Source organism: Cyphomyrmex costatus, unplaced genomic scaffold (assembly GCF_001594065.2).
Source record: "Cyphomyrmex costatus isolate MS0001 unplaced genomic scaffold, Ccosl1.0 scaffold69, whole genome shotgun sequence".
Classification (NCBI taxonomy): Eukaryota; Metazoa; Arthropoda; class Insecta; order Hymenoptera; family Formicidae; genus Cyphomyrmex; species Cyphomyrmex costatus.
In genome coordinates this window covers 1656271-1672512 of record NW_017280255.1, presented here as the reverse complement: position 1 = coordinate 1672512, position 16242 = coordinate 1656271, and the positions used below count along the sequence as shown (strand labels likewise).

Here is a 16242-nt window from a genome sequence, read left to right as displayed (position 1 = left end):
GCAATATCCACCGTTTATGATGATATCTATCCGTCCACCGTTTACTCGCGAAAGATCGCGAGTGCAGTCTTCAATGACAATCTCTGTGCTGGGAAAAGAAAAAACGCGCTCTCTACGGTTGAATTAAGCGATGTAAATTACACCGATTTACAGTGCGACATATGAACATTAATACAGATAATCGCAATTGTTGCTCGATTATCGCAACCGATACAAATTAATTAGAAGCTGCAATACTTTGAAATTCAAATTAGGACTGATTCCTTCACTGAGAAAAATATTTGGTTGAAAATAGACGAATCAGACAGAAGATTTTGATATCAATCAAAATTCCAATTGTCTAGTTAACTAGAATTCTAGTAGATTTAACCACAACATTCTGATTCGTTCATTTTTAACCAGAATTTCAATTAATCCAATTACTCATTTGTCTTAGTGAATTAATTAGGATCAGTTCTCAAACATTTCGCAATTTTTATTTACAATTTAAAGAAACTTTCTGTTTTTCAAACATTGTGTTTCTGTGTCTTATTTAAAATGTAGTTGAAGCTGATTAATATTTATGTTGTGAACGGTTCACATAAAATAAAAACTTTGATCACATGACAGGTTTATTAAAGATAGGCGAAAAATATTGTACGTATCAAGAGCAGAATTGGAAAAACATCCTGCATTATTGGCACAATGGGCGCAACGAGAAAAATCGATGCATACGGGAAATTGAATTTAGTAGATCTGACAGAGCGGAGCGTTGTATCTCTCGCGGAGAACGAACAAACATAATTAATTTCTTGAGTGTCTTCATCCTGGTACTGCGCAACTGCATAACGAAGTTTAATTGTGTTGCCCGACAGTGGGCTCGGAATAAAGCTATAATCGTACGGACAGCACGGCTTAAACTGCACCGAACTCGTGAATAATGAGAATGCATTTCGGGCGGCCTTTCTCCATACAAAAGCACCCGTGCATCACTCCGTGCCGAAACTGAGAGATAGTTGACTTCTAAAGTTTCGCTTCGAGAGAAAACAATGTGATAGCATTTTGTGCCAAAAGAGTAATTTGCAGCGCAATAATCCATAAGCCGTAATCTACTGAATGAATTAAAATACACGTAAAATTAAGCAAAGTATAAAGCTTTGTTATATTTGAAAAGTTTAATTTGTGAGAGTTTAATTGCTTATTTTTCGGTCACTTATAACTCAAGAGAATTGTTTCACTTTTTAAGACTGAACACCTTTTTCTCCTGTATCTTAACTGAAAGATTAAAATATCGACGTCTTTTGTTTTTAATTTGTCTTATTATGCATCGATAAACAATTGAAAAAGTCATGAAATAAAATAATAGCCAGCGGCATGAATTTAATTATTACTTATCTAGTTTAAGACTACATTCTAAAACATCTTCGATGAAAATTTTACTCAATTGTACAATATAGTACAAGTTACTTGTATTACATATTTCGAGTAAAAACTTTCTCGGAGAAGACATTTTGGAATTTAGCTTAAGTAGGAAAGATGGCGAAAAAGATAATACCTAATTTGAAGAGAAGAGATTTCGGTACTAGGAAGTAGAAGATCGAGAGAGCTTATATAATAACCCCGAATTCTGTGCAGGTCAACGAACGGCAATCGCCTGTCCGATCATCATGCGATATCCCTCTAAAAAAGAAAGAAAGAAAAAAATCGCATCATTTTATCTGATGATACAGACTTTGCTCAGCTCTCGTGCGAAGATATAGCAGCGACGAGTTGCGGCACTTCCTGGTTTCGGTACGTGACCCGGTCGATTGGTGGAATATCCTGGCAGATGACTGACGTCATTGCCACGGACGAGGTGAACGACTTTCGTCGGTTCCGCTCGTGCCGCTCATCGCTAATCTTGTTTTTCCTTCAGCGTCCCACGCGATGGTGAGGAGCCGTGATTGTCGATGGGCTTTTCAAATCCTTCATCTTGGGTCCTACACACGCACGTCGCGATCATTACCGATAGAACTTTGAATCGCGTTCAAATTCTTGATTACTCTAAAAATGTCCGAAAAATTCGTAGAGTTTCTCAAAAATCTGGCGCTCCTTGCGCACTGATGACACATGTTCAACAATCAATGGGATTATTTTAATAATGTGCATGGGTGTATTCTTAATCAGTATTGTAATTAGCATATAACTGTGATCATACAATAAGCATATGCTTATTGTAGAAAGTAGGTTGTCTACAATGTCATTCTGATAGAAAGTTTTCGCAAAGTTATAGAGGATTCAATCTTGAGATCAAAAATAGAAATAAATTTGATATAAGAAATGTACGTGAAAATGGAAAATGTCTAGTATTTTAAGCATTAAAATTAAAAAATGGTAAATTTTTTATTTATTTAGGGAATTTTATAACAATATTTGTTATTTAGAAATTTTACGGAGAAATTATACAAAGTGATAAATATTGAAAATAAATACGCAAACGTAAAAGCAGAAATAGAAAAGCGAAGTTGAAATGTGCCTGCCAAAGAAAATATGATGCGCGTTTAGGTCTGCCACTGCGATGTATTGCTTGACAGATAAATTACATTTTGAGAGTAGTTATACACTCTCGGTAGAAAAATATGGTGAAGATCATCATAAATAAAGATGAATATAGAGTCAACATGATTTTTATCTTAATTCTTAGTTATTTAATGAAATAGATACAACGAATAACACGAATAAAAATAGTTTCCATAAATAGTTCGAATAAAAAATAGTACGTATTTATTTATTGTTTATGCATTAAGTTATTCGTGTGTGCGTTACTACCATATTAAAAAATAAAATAAAGATAAATGTCACTTACCAAGTAAAATATCACTTTGAGAAAAATAAGCGATAGTAAAAGGACATAAATTTAAATGTATATAATTTATAATATTAATCAGAGGTTAGAGGTTAAGATATGCGAGTAAGAAAATATCGAATATTATTCGATTATTTAACAAATTTCCAAATTTACTACATTGTCGTAACTTTTAAAACTTTCATAGTATTCCAGAATATTTTCTTCAAAGAAGCTACGCAGCTTGTGGGTTATCTCCGTGTTTTGATATATCATTAAACGCCAACGTTTCGTGAACATTACAGTTCACTTTATCTGGGCGAAAAGCAAACTGATACTCACGATTCTTTGTTGTAACGGTTATTCGCTCTTTATTGTTGTTATTCTGATTGCTGTATTGAAAGACGCGTAGATTTCCATAGCATGCGCACAAACATAATATTTAGATGCTACAATAGTTAGATTTATAATTAATCAGTTAATCTAAATCATATTAATTAGCAAATACATTTTGACTAATAGAAATTAGTCGTAACTACTCGACTTACATATTAAATGAGCCCGGCGAAAGCCTTGAGACAACGAATGTCGCGACCGATCTTATCCGGAGCGCCGCGAATAAATTATCTTACATTGAGAGTAAAGAGTGTCCAAACGCGCGACAATAATTGACGGCTTAGAGTCCGATCGAAAAATTGATCCCTTTAATAAGCGTTTTATTGACCTTCGTCCTTCGTAGGAAATCGTGTCTCTCGTGATACTATTATTTATAGCCAATTGAATGTAGTGATTCGTAACTACTTTTAGACAAGTACGTACAACTTCCAGCTTGAATCGTCCTATTAAATAGAATTGTTTAATAGTTATTATATTTATAATTCATGATAAGAGGTTATAAAAATACATTTTTAAATATCTCTTTATTCTTTATAATATTTATTTTACATGAAATTAATATAGATACGAGATAAGAAAATAAATCTTTTAGACACTCAGAATTTGTAGCTACAAATTAAAAAAAAATCAGATTTTATATACGTTATTAAGAGAAATAACTGTAATTGACTGTCTATATCTTTAATAATTTTCATTTTTTTTTTATATACAACATATAATAATATTGAATAATAAGATTAATAAAATTGTAATTGCAATGTACTTTTAAGAACTTATTATTATTTTATTTGAATAAAAAGAAGTTGCTGTGTACTCTAAATACATATGTTATTTAAAATATGCATGTATCGTACATATTATTCATAAGTAGATACGGAAAGATGGCTCTTAATATAACTTTTCTAGTTGCAACGATCATTAACAATTTCCCGAACAAAATTTACGCGAGCGTCGCTTAAAGTTTCGCCGCGTACAAGTTACGGAACTTTCCAAGTTAGTTTCTTCGATGTTGAATGTCCTCGTAATACACACACAACGTTCTTTCGCATTTCAAGTCTTCAATTATTGAGCGCAGCGTCTCAGCGGCGTTATCAGTGCCGCGAGCTTTCCCTCTAATCCACCGGATGGTTTTACTGCTCGATTTTTTAAACTTGGCTATATGGGATAAAGAGCTAAAGAATTAAATCCATTTTATCCACTTCGCCATCTCCACTTCACTCGTTTGATTACAAAAGACAAAGAAGTAATTGCAAAATTTTTGTACTTCGCTATTTGAACGAACATTAATTTATTTGGCTCTCGTCACAATTATATGAAAATACTTAAAAGTATCTTGAACTTTTATTTATAATTAAATACATAATTTCAATTACGATTTGGTTTCATAAATGTAAAATTCTATAATATATATACTTTTTCTAATATTCATCTTTTGCAATATTATTTTCCGTTTCAATTTTAATATCATTTATGTAATTTTTGTAATAACCCACTAATAACTCTATCATTAATGCTTCGTGCAAAAATATAGGGCATTACGCGCATTACACGCGATAATATTGCATAATCGGTTAAAGACCGCAGACAATCTGATATTTGCATATCGCTGATCTGTAGTTGGGGCATGGGTCGCATTTTTCTCGTTCGCGATAGAGAGAGAGAGAGAGAGAGATTTACATGACAATTAGCTATACGTATACATTTCATTCCATTAGTAGTAGTCTTCCGTTATTCCATCATCGCCAATGTACAATAATGTTATATATGATAAATCACTTAAGACAAGTTGCAGTAATACTGAATCACTAATCACCATTAGTCATTAACAATTAGATTCAAATTTAGACTAATAAAATTGGAATTGTAACTAATTTCTCTAATGTATTTAAAATATTTTATACATCTACGTAAATTTTTTCATTATATATTTAATTTATATAATAGATATATATTTTATTATCGAACATCAATATTCATTATTATATATATTAGAGATTAATATAAAGATTTAAGTGTTATTTTGGATTCTGTATTTTAAAAAACGACCAGCAGTTATCGAAATCGGTCAGAAAGTTAAGCAAGGTTATCGATGCTATTAATAATAGGTATAATTTATAAAATGATATCTTTTTTGGATATCCATACACAAGCTCTTCTCATTCAGTTCTTTTTCACGTATAGAAAAAAAATATCCTTTTGTAGCAACGTCGATTGTCTATAGTGTACTATGAACCATTCATCTGAATCTGAATTGCAGTAGTTCAACTTCAGCGCGAACTTCGTTATTCAATTTGCGTTACCGCAACGCGCGATCTGGGCTATTTCGACCCTTCGCGACGCATCGCTAGTCCATTCCATCACCCTTATCAGCCTCTCTCGCCCTGTATCGGATGACAGCGGTTAAGGGCCGAATATTCGCGAATTATTGATCACATGCCGAGGTCGCGCGCTACCTCCGCCATTGTTCATCGTCATCGACGATGATCCCATCGTGGATTTCCGTTCCAATCGGGAATCTACCGCGCGATTCCTTGACACGTACGTCGCTCCTTCAAGTTTCGGGGAACGCGGACATCACTGCCGTTGAGTACCATGGGAAAGGAGGGATAGGACCCCCTCCCGATATTTCTCTATTCCGAGTCCAACGACACCGTGCGTCGCGTTGCGCCAGCAGCTACGTGTTCCTCAGGTCCTTGACTTCTCTAGGCTACGAGCGTACGAGCGCTGCTCGAGACTTTTGCCGCGTGCCGATACGTGAGGATAAAACGAGCGGTAGTAGTATGGGCCGCGGATTGGAGCAACTTTGTTGCGGCAGCAATGCGCCATCGGATTGCTATCACGGTATTTTCGTTCTTATTTACATTTTCACTCTTCGCGCCCGAGACGCCGCCTGAATCAGAAGTCTGGCTACCATATCGTAATTTGTTCCTTCGATATCACTGATTTCATAACGTATTTAGAATGGAACATTTTTTTTTTTTAATGTGATTATGTATTTCGCGCATTATTTTACAACTAATTGTTTATTTAGGCTTTCGCAAATTAAGCAACTGCGTTTTACATGGATTTAACTATACCATAGAAGTGCAAGTGGATTGAAAAATGGCGAATTGGCCAAATATCAGACTGAGTGCTTCTATAGGTATATCGTGCGATTAATTTGTGTAGCCAGACCCAGCTCGATTGCACTTGCACACGGTGATGCTGAACGTCGATTTTGTTAACAAGCTGTACTACAGCTGCGCTACGTCACGATGACTCGCGAATTTATGATTATTTAATGCAGCCACGAGCAAAATGCGCCATCGCTTGCGATAATTTCATTTAGCCGTTAATGACCTGGATAATGTTGAACGATAGTAAATAAATTTTGACACGTTGGACATCTACAATTAACGCAAAAACAAAAATACTTTGTTAGTACCATCGAAATTATTTCTGTAATTGACACATAAAGTATTTTGGAAAGAATACTTTGTTAATGCTATCAAATTATTAAAGCACGCAAATCCGACAAAATTATTTTTAACGTAAAACGAAAAGTTTCCGTTCAAAGAAGTTCTACTGTTTTTATGGTATAGAATTAATACACGATTTACAATATTTCAAGAGAAATACAGAAAAATTTAACGAAGGTTTTTATAAATACTTATTCCGGCGTACTGAAATTAGAAAATTGGAGTCGAAGTAAAATGAAACGAAGTCTCTGCGGTAAAGACGACCCGATCTCCGAGATCAATTTTCAAGAGACTCGCAAAGCGATTCCAACGTGGATCAAAAATACTCGCGTATCTGCGCGACGTATCTCTGTGCTCCCGAACCAGTCCCGGCGACCTTAATACGCGTAGACGACGTCCTCGTGGTATCCTTGAATTGTTCCGATACGGCTGCGAAAGAATCTCTGTTTCTCTCTCTCGCTCTCTTCTTCCTTCCTTCTTTCTCCCTTCTAGCAATGCTCGCACCGGAGTCTGTCTTTTTCTCGTTATCCTCATTGTCGAAGTCGGGCCGCAATGCACAAGTCGGTCGCGTCTCGCCTGCGATCCTCATCCTTGGCCCAGCTTTATCTTCGACTTTGACCTCCTCACCGCCAACGCGTCACACCCGCGAAATTACGTGGAATTAATTGGCTTAACGCTTAAATCCGAATAAGTGCTGAAGTGCGTTCTCGCCACCACCAACGCGATATAGGGAAAATTAGTAAACCTGTTGTTTGCCATCTCTGTGTGCCGTGGTTTCACGGGTAACTCGGTTGCTTGCGTTGCAACTTGAAGTACTTAGCGAACGTGGCAGCGCAGAGAAACTGAAGGTCGAATTGAATTAAATTTAACGGGACGATTGTGTAAATGAATAATCTAACGGGGAACCCTCGGAGGAAGATTTATCTTTTTTTAACTTATATTATTTTTAAGATAAGGAAACTTTATTTATGAGCTCCATTTGTTTAAAATTAAAATTATCTTTTTTCGCAATATTGCAATTTGCAATATTCAAAATGTATTTCAAATAATATTAAATGTGATTATTTAACTAATAATTTGATTTGAATCAAATTATTGTGAAATATGACATACCAGCTCGTATGATCTGAGATAATTGTTTATTATAGATAGAGGCAAAAATATTCGGTTTAATGTTCATAATATATCTATCGCGCTTCGGAGATATTTATATTAGTGCGATGATGATTTTTTTTTTATTTTACGTAGCGAAATTATAATCCGCAATGATTACCGAAGAAAAGATATTAAATGATTAATGAATTCGACAGCAGCGATTCGGTACTTGCCACGTATCGGTGTGCGCAAGCACACCAATCGATTGTCGCATGACGTCATTCACAGAGACCGGCATTCGTCTTCAACTTTGGCCTTTCGACACCCTGATATTCGATTCATGGCTTGTCTACACGTGTCAGCCGAATAATTGTGTTTTTACGAAGTCAATTAAATCGTGAAGTGTTAAATAAAATAAATTACGCGACAACTCGATTCCGTTTTTCAGCTACATTGTATAATACAATATACGATATATAATAGTTACCTGTGTAGTTTTACGATCAATGATACATTCATCTGAAAGATTTTTTAAACATCCGCAACAAAATTTATATCACTTTTCAACTTTGGTTATTTATATTATTAATCACTAATCGACATTACATTATTAATTTACTTAATAAAACAAGATTCTTCAATATATTTATTTCTCTTATAATTATTTAAATATATATTATGTTATTCTTTATATATGTATGAATATTTTTGTAATTAATTAGTCAGTGATCACAGAAGAGAGAGTAGTAAATACCGAGTTCATAAAATTCTCTCTCAAATATTATATCAACTTCTTAAATGTTGTATCAACATTTATTTCTTTAAGTTTACTTTTGCTTTTATAAATGCAACTTTAATTACATCACTATTTACAGCTTATTAATAAATTGTGTTCTAACAGTATTTTTCTTTATCTTGCTAGTATCCGGTAAGGATACTCGAGAAAGTTGGCATTTTCTTGATTTACGCGAACTCTGGTTTTCTACTTACGCGGAAGCTATAATATTTATCTAACTGTAAATAAAATTGAATATGAACGTTATCGACAATCACGTTGCAAGTATACATGTAACGCGTAAATTTGCGTTAAATGCAGCATTAAACAGGCATACTGTAATCAGAATTGTAAATTTGCCATTATTATAAGCCGAAATTATAATTAGAGACGTATTATAATCTCGGTTTATAATAGATGATTTTGTTGCTAAATTCAAAAGCATTGTTAACAATTCTAAAATTTAGTAACAAAAATATCTATTTTCAGCTGAAATATACCTTTAAATTTTTCATCTGTAATTTAATCGCTTGTTTACCAGTTATATTACATCTATATCTTGTTGTCACGTTAGAATGGTCGCAGAGCCAATACATATGCTTCTAACGGTAATCAATAATCGCAATAATCACAATAATAATAGTAATCACGCTATTGGAATGTAGGTACAGGCTTTATCATCGAATAATGGATAATCTAACAGTTTACATCATAGAAATATAGAATATTGTAGTACAGAAAATTAGAAAATCTATGAGCTGGTCCACTCGTCATGTACCTATAATATACACCGAGACAAATTTTTGGTTGAAAATGAACGTATTGTATAGTACATTCTGATCAAATCAGTTAGAATTCCTATATTTTGAACATCTAGTTAACTTATCTAAATTAACATTCTAATAGATTTATTATAACTACATAATTTTGATGTGTCTATTTTTTACATTATAATTCGAATTCATGCAATCAGACTTCATTTCCAGTCATCAATTCAAAAGATTAAAAAGAGTAACAAGAACGAATCGCTCATGGAGAGTAATTCTTTACACGTAATAATACAACATATATCGGTCGATTTTATAATTAAACACAATAATTAAACAAGGCTACTGTGGAGAAACTCGCATGCTTTGTCCATCGTAAGACCCCATCCGCTCGACGCGGCTCCAATCAGATCGCCGCGAACGCGCTCGGATGCTGCGCCCATCTCTTCTCGGCATGCGTGAGTACGAGCGAGGCGCGTTTAACCTACATAAAGTGGAGTCGTGATTGGGTGAAGTAAATGGCGAACGATCTCTTAGAATAATCGATATGCAAGCACGATATACGCTTCTCGCGCAGAGAAAGCTGATTTCGTTCGTTCATTCATTTGCAAAAAAAAAAGAAAAAAAAAAGAGCGAACTATTGCGACGTGTATAGCTCTAGCTCGCGCTGTAGAGCTTTAGTGATTTACACGCATGATCCTTTGGCTTCACGCATGCATGTTAGGCAGTCTCGCGCTGCAAGTTTGACAATATTTTTTTATTAAGCGACCCCTGAATTGATACAGCGCGAATGTTGAAAAATACATAACGCAAAGCTGAGGGATAAATCTGAACGAATGGGAGGATTAGAGGGATTCATCATGGCTTACTCGCGCTCCCACGATTATGAACTATTGAAGTATAACGCTTTGGCATTATCCTATCAACGGTGTGATTCATGCTACTCTCCTACAGCACTGTGACACCCTTAACGCGTTAAAACTCTAAAAATCGCGTAGCGTGATTTTTGCAAATCTAAAATCATGGAAATTACATCGGTACGTGTCAGAATCGTACTGATTGATGACGTATATATATAGAAATTAAACAAAGATTGATTGAAAAAATATATAAAAATATATAAAACTAAATATTGAAAATCCTAAGATTTTGCGATATTAAATATTTTTAATAGTCTATTTTTTAGACTTGATTTCAAATTAATTTACTGTCACATGAGTATGATAAAAATTGCATTAAAAACAATTGAATCATGTAAACAAACATATTACGCTCTTTAAATTAGTAAAATACTTCATTCAAAAAAAATTTACCGAATTTTATTGAATATTTGTCTGAAAAAGATTAACTAAACATTTGCTTGCAGTAAGCAAACATTCATCATATAATAAAATTAATAAATTATAATTAATTACATAATAATAAATTATACTTAAATAAATACATTTATATTTAGTAAATATTTCGTCAATACTATTCAAATATAATAAATAATAATAAGGCTCTATAAGTATAAAACAAAATATAGACACTTGAAGGGTTAAGAGCAAGTTATGTATGTAACAAAGAACTTTTAATTTAAAACATAAAAATAAAAATGATTACAGACATTTTGACGTTGATCGGGTCATTCTCAATGTTACAGTGAATAAATTATAATTGTAAAATTATTGAAATCTATAAAATATGTAATTTTTTCAGTAATCTCCATGTCTTGAATTGTAATGTTGCGAGTCAAATAAATTAAAATAGTCAAATTAGTTGTTGAAAAATTATCGGAAGTAAGACAGTAATAATCTAAAAAGTAACTGTTAACAAAAGAAAATTAGTGCTAAGTACATAAATACTAACAATATATATAAATATAATAATATGCCTTATCGAATAAGAACGCAAAAAGGTGGTAATCCACATCGTGGTAACATATAGTAGTTATCCTCTTAAAATTGGAACAAGATTGCAAATGAAGTATTAAATAACAAGTGATTTCAACGATGTCAGATAACGTAATGTCAGGAAGGAAAAACTGAGAACAAATGATTACAAGAAGGGGAAGAAAGTAGGAAAATGCTAGGAAGGAGAAAGAGAATGTATGTGATGTTATTGTAGAATACTCAAGCAATGAGAATTACTATTCAAACAAATATTTAATAAAATTCGGTAAATTTTTTTCAATATTCTTATTATAAAGATTCTAAAATATTCGTGGTCCAAAAATGTCTCTTATAATGGAACGGCAAGATCGTGCGATTTACAAGGCAATATTGAAAATTAGAAGTGGAGAACGATCAGTTAGGAAAGTGCAAACGTTGCTCTTTTGTTCACAGGGTATTATCAGCCGGCTGGTCCACTGATACAGCACCCACCGCCACCACCACCAACCTTACCACCCATTAAGGGCCCACCTCCGGAACCGACGCCCACGCCTCCCCAAAACTCAGAGGGTTCGGACGATCTGGTCGCCACTTCCACAACTTCAGGAGGCACAAGCAGTACGGGTATGTTACAATCAATATGTGATAATATATAACGATAATTATAGACACAGACGTTGCAAAAAGAGAATCATATCATTTTTTTTTAAATTATTTAATATTGAGATTTTTACATATTTTTATATTAACAATTTAATATTTTTCAATTTTTTACAATTTATTATATGTGAAAATTTTCTTAACTTTTCTGTACAAAGAACATCTATTTATAGTTAAAAAATACTGTTATTAGTTTAAAAAAAAATGGGTGCTCTTTCTCTCTCTCTTGCGTTCTTCAAATATAAAATTGAAAATTTTAAAATGAAATTTGCAGCATCTTTTCTACAAATTCTGTGATTACAACAATAATAACTTAAATAACTTGCTAATGACATATTGAGATGATAAAATCTGTTTAAATATTTTTTAATTCTCTTATGTTAGAACTAATTTCTCGCAGAAATCTTTCTTCTTCGATACTGATAAATATAAATGTACCAATGATATGTTTAAATAAATTTTGACTAGGAAAAGTTTAAAGTTATAAGATAATTGTATAATTGACGTATAATTAACATATATCTTAAGGCCATTTCTACATATCATTTATCAGACAGTTTTGCTATCTTGATTCATCAGATAGATTTGCCGCTTAAGTAAATGTCGTCATACGTCTCACTAGAGCAATATATCGTATAGGTGTATACGGATCTCGCATTTACATTAATGATTTTATCGTGCAATGCTCAACATGGTTATCTATACTGGAAATGCATTAATGAGTAGCCATGCAGGTGCATATTAAGATTGCATATAAATGGTGTATGAAGGAAAACATCGAAAAAAATAGCTTTCGACCTTTCATTTCTTCGTTTTCTTTTATTTTGCGTCGCTAAAATTTTTTTTCGCGTTCTATATTCCGTCAGCAATTTTTGGATTCTTTTTTTCAGTGAATTTCAGCGAAACAAATCGCGTTACTAAAATTTATGAAAATTCGCTGACGGTGAAACGGGATCTCTCTTGTGTGTCGCGGATCTTAATGGAAATTCTTTCTTCTACGTGTCAGAAATGGATTATGAATATGTTATATAAAAGCGGCCACGTTGCATTATCATAGAAAAAGTGATGTGCATTAGCCGTTTTTAAGTAGGACAAAAACGTCGCGTCGGTTTGAGATTGAACCACGAGAGCGTGTATTTTCCTGCGTTTTTTATGCGTGCAAATGGTATATCGTACTATGATATTAGCGTATTATAAGCGACTCTAAATCATGCGATACATTGACGTGAGCACAGGGCTAATAGCGCGAGCACTCACGGGCTTAATTGGATGCAGATATCAGCCTCTTCGATAATATAGCGCTCGCTACCTTCGAGCGCTATATCAAGATCTCAAGTATAGCTTGCCAGCACAAAGATTTGTCCTTCGGTACTGATAACTGGTACTATCTCGTCAAATATGTGTAAACTTGAAAGTGATCTTTAAATAAAACTGCTCTTTCCGGCAATTATATATATATATATATATATATATATATATAATAAAAATTACATATAACAAAAATATATGAAATAAATTTTATCATAAAATTGTATCATAAATTTTAATCACATAGCTATTACTTCATTGTATATCTAAACAGCTAATTGCTCCTGACATCATCTTAGTTATTTTTGGTCGTCCTATAAATTCCACTACAAGATTAGTATTAATGCACATATTTTTATTTTGGGAAAGGATTTAAAAATGTGTAAAAAAAATATATGCGATCCTTTTTACGGAAATTTTTAACGACTTTCGGATCCTTTTAACGTCTCATGAAGTGGAACATCGTAACTGTTAAATGAATATTCGAAGTTTATTTGTCGTTTTGCGAAATCGATCATCGTGCATTCAATGGGATACGCATGGGATGAATGAACGGTCGTTTGTTACAGGTGGAGGCTTTTATAGGACATATTGCCCGCAGTACTACGGCACACCGCAGTATCCGGATCTGTGTTATCCGCCGACGTATCCTCATCCTCACCCCCATCCGCCGCATTTCTACAAATACCCGCCCACTTACAGGAGGTAAGAGATTTATTCGCGTTCGACGCTTTGCATAGTTTGCATGATGACGCGAACAAGAAGGGAGCTGAGAGATACCACTTTAAAGAACGGCACATGCGCCGTTCCGTTGTGTAGTAACATTATCGAGAATCTGTTTTCATTAAGTATAACACGTTAATCCCACAGATAATTATTTATTATGTAATGCTGGTAACACCTCGTCGCGTTAGAGCATTATATTGGCTTTTCAGAAGCCAAACTAATCTCTATTTTTTGTCAATTTTTTACCAGAACATATAATATTTGTTATTTTATCAATCCTACTTTTTATTTCATGGAATTGATCAGTTTGGTTTCTGAAAGGCTCATATATGAAAAGTGGCAGTTATTCTATTAAAACGTTATCGGGCGCCGTCATGTTTTCCTTCCGTGATGATAACTCACTTCTTTGAATAGGTGTTTGTAGAATTGATAAATGTTCATAACGCGGTTTATAAATGCTAAATATTGAATTGCACAGTATGTACAATAAATCAAACGCGATTGTTGTACCTTGTGTTTAACATTATCGTTGGTAATCAGTTTGTAATGAAATTGTTTTTGCTCATTTTTATAATTATAACTATGCCCGATTTTAAACTAGCTTTGACGAAAAAGATAAAAACAGTAGGAAAGCGTCGTATAAAATTTTAGTTTTAGCTTTTTTTTAATCTCTGTTACGAAATAAATTGGTTACATGTATGATATTGACAAAACCATTCCATAGTATTGCGAGCTGCATTATCCAAATTGTTTGAGAACGTGTATAAAATAGCATATAAATTTAGTACTCTTGTTTCATTTACACATGATATTTCCACATTGTTATTTTGTTATAATATTCGTCAGTTTTAGTAACAAACATCTGCAAACGTTTTAGTAATAAACAGAATATCTTGTTACACTGCAATACATTTAGGTCACAGATGGTGCTAACTTTCCGAAACCGTCGTTATCTCGTTTTTAATGGAGAAGTGAAAGCTGCAACTAGACCGTAGTAAAGTTGGTTTTTGCTGCAAAAGTCGCGGTAATTAAATAGCAAATTTTAACACGCACAGTAACTTTTTAATTATTTATTATTGGTGTAAAAAGATATTTTAATATTATGTGTTTTTGAAACTGAACCATAATTTTTTTAAATAAATGTATTAGGATTCAATTAGAGCTAATTTGATCGAATTGGTTTATAAAAAAATCTGTATATATCCGTACAGCTATATCTGTTCCAATCGAATCTGATACTATTAGAGTGTCACGATATTTTCGTCACGGAAGTTTCCAAATCGATTGAAGAATTATATATCGATCAAGAAAATTATGCAGACGACCTGAATATTTCTTTCGACTATAGATTTAGAATTCTTGCCACGATGCGATGGCTTAAATTCGTAAGTCCATGTATGTCTTGGTGCATGCCAAGGTGTCTCCCTTTTCTGATAACTTTCATCTCGTTATCTGCATATAATAAGAACCAATACGAGCAGACCGGATATTCGACGTACACGGGTATTCATATTTGCATGGATTGTCAATGCATTTCGTAAAGGAGGGTATCTTTTCAGGCAATACTATGGCTATCAAGAGTCCGGTGGGGGTGGCGGACCGCCGCCAGGCAGCGGTGCCGCCGGAGGTGGGCCTGGAGTCGTTGATTACCAGCCACCTCCGCCACCGCCTGGCGAATATCCGCTACCCTATTATGGGGGATATCCTCCACCCCCCCATCCGCCGCCGCCACCTCCAAATCCGGCATATCTGCATTCTCAGGGAAGACCTTTCGTAGACCGTAAGTATCATCATTTATTAAAAGAGAACTACGTGACGTTGCACAAGAACAAACATTCTATCTCGTTCTCTTCTTGTTTCTCCTATTCCTCCGTTTCCTCCTTTTCCTACTTCACTTAGATTTTTTGTAATTTATTCTATTAAAAAATTTCACCGACAAATTTGATACAATATTAATTAATATATATTTCGATACAAATTTTCAAGCTTCTGAGTTCAATAAAATTTAAATACATTTCTATATGTATATTAACAAGAGAGTTGACATTTTCTTCTTTTATTTTTAAAAATTAATTTTTAGACAAAAATGTATTCGCCTTTTTTAATTGTTCTTTAAAATATATAACTTTGAAATATACAACAGTAATTCTAATATAAATTGTTATTATTAAAAATTGGCGCTCGTATTAAAAAGAATATTAATTTTTCTAAATTATGCCACACAATTTCAGATTAGGTATATTATACAGTAAGAAATGCAATAAGATAATACTGCATCCAACTGATGATTAAATTATTTATAGATTAAGGATAGAGAACATTTTTAAAATAAAATTATTTTTAATACCGTAGCAATGGATTGCAATGAAAGTTAGAAATA

At 33.5% G+C, this 16242-nt stretch overlaps 1 protein-coding gene across 2 annotated transcripts in view; it reads left to right on the top strand.

Moving 5' to 3' along the window:
* LOC108780323 (uncharacterized) overlaps positions 1 to 16242 on the top strand; it is a 121027-nt gene that overhangs the window by 99619 nt on the left and 5166 nt on the right. For both annotated transcript variants that reach the window (XM_018547985.1, XM_018547984.1), the window contains exons 5-7: positions 11622 to 11792; positions 13706 to 13841; positions 15422 to 15642. In XM_018547985.1, the coding sequence (XP_018403487.1) occupies positions 11622 to 11792; positions 13706 to 13841; positions 15422 to 15642 (528 nt within the window). The remainder of the gene's footprint in view (positions 1 to 11621; positions 11793 to 13705; positions 13842 to 15421; positions 15643 to 16242) is intronic.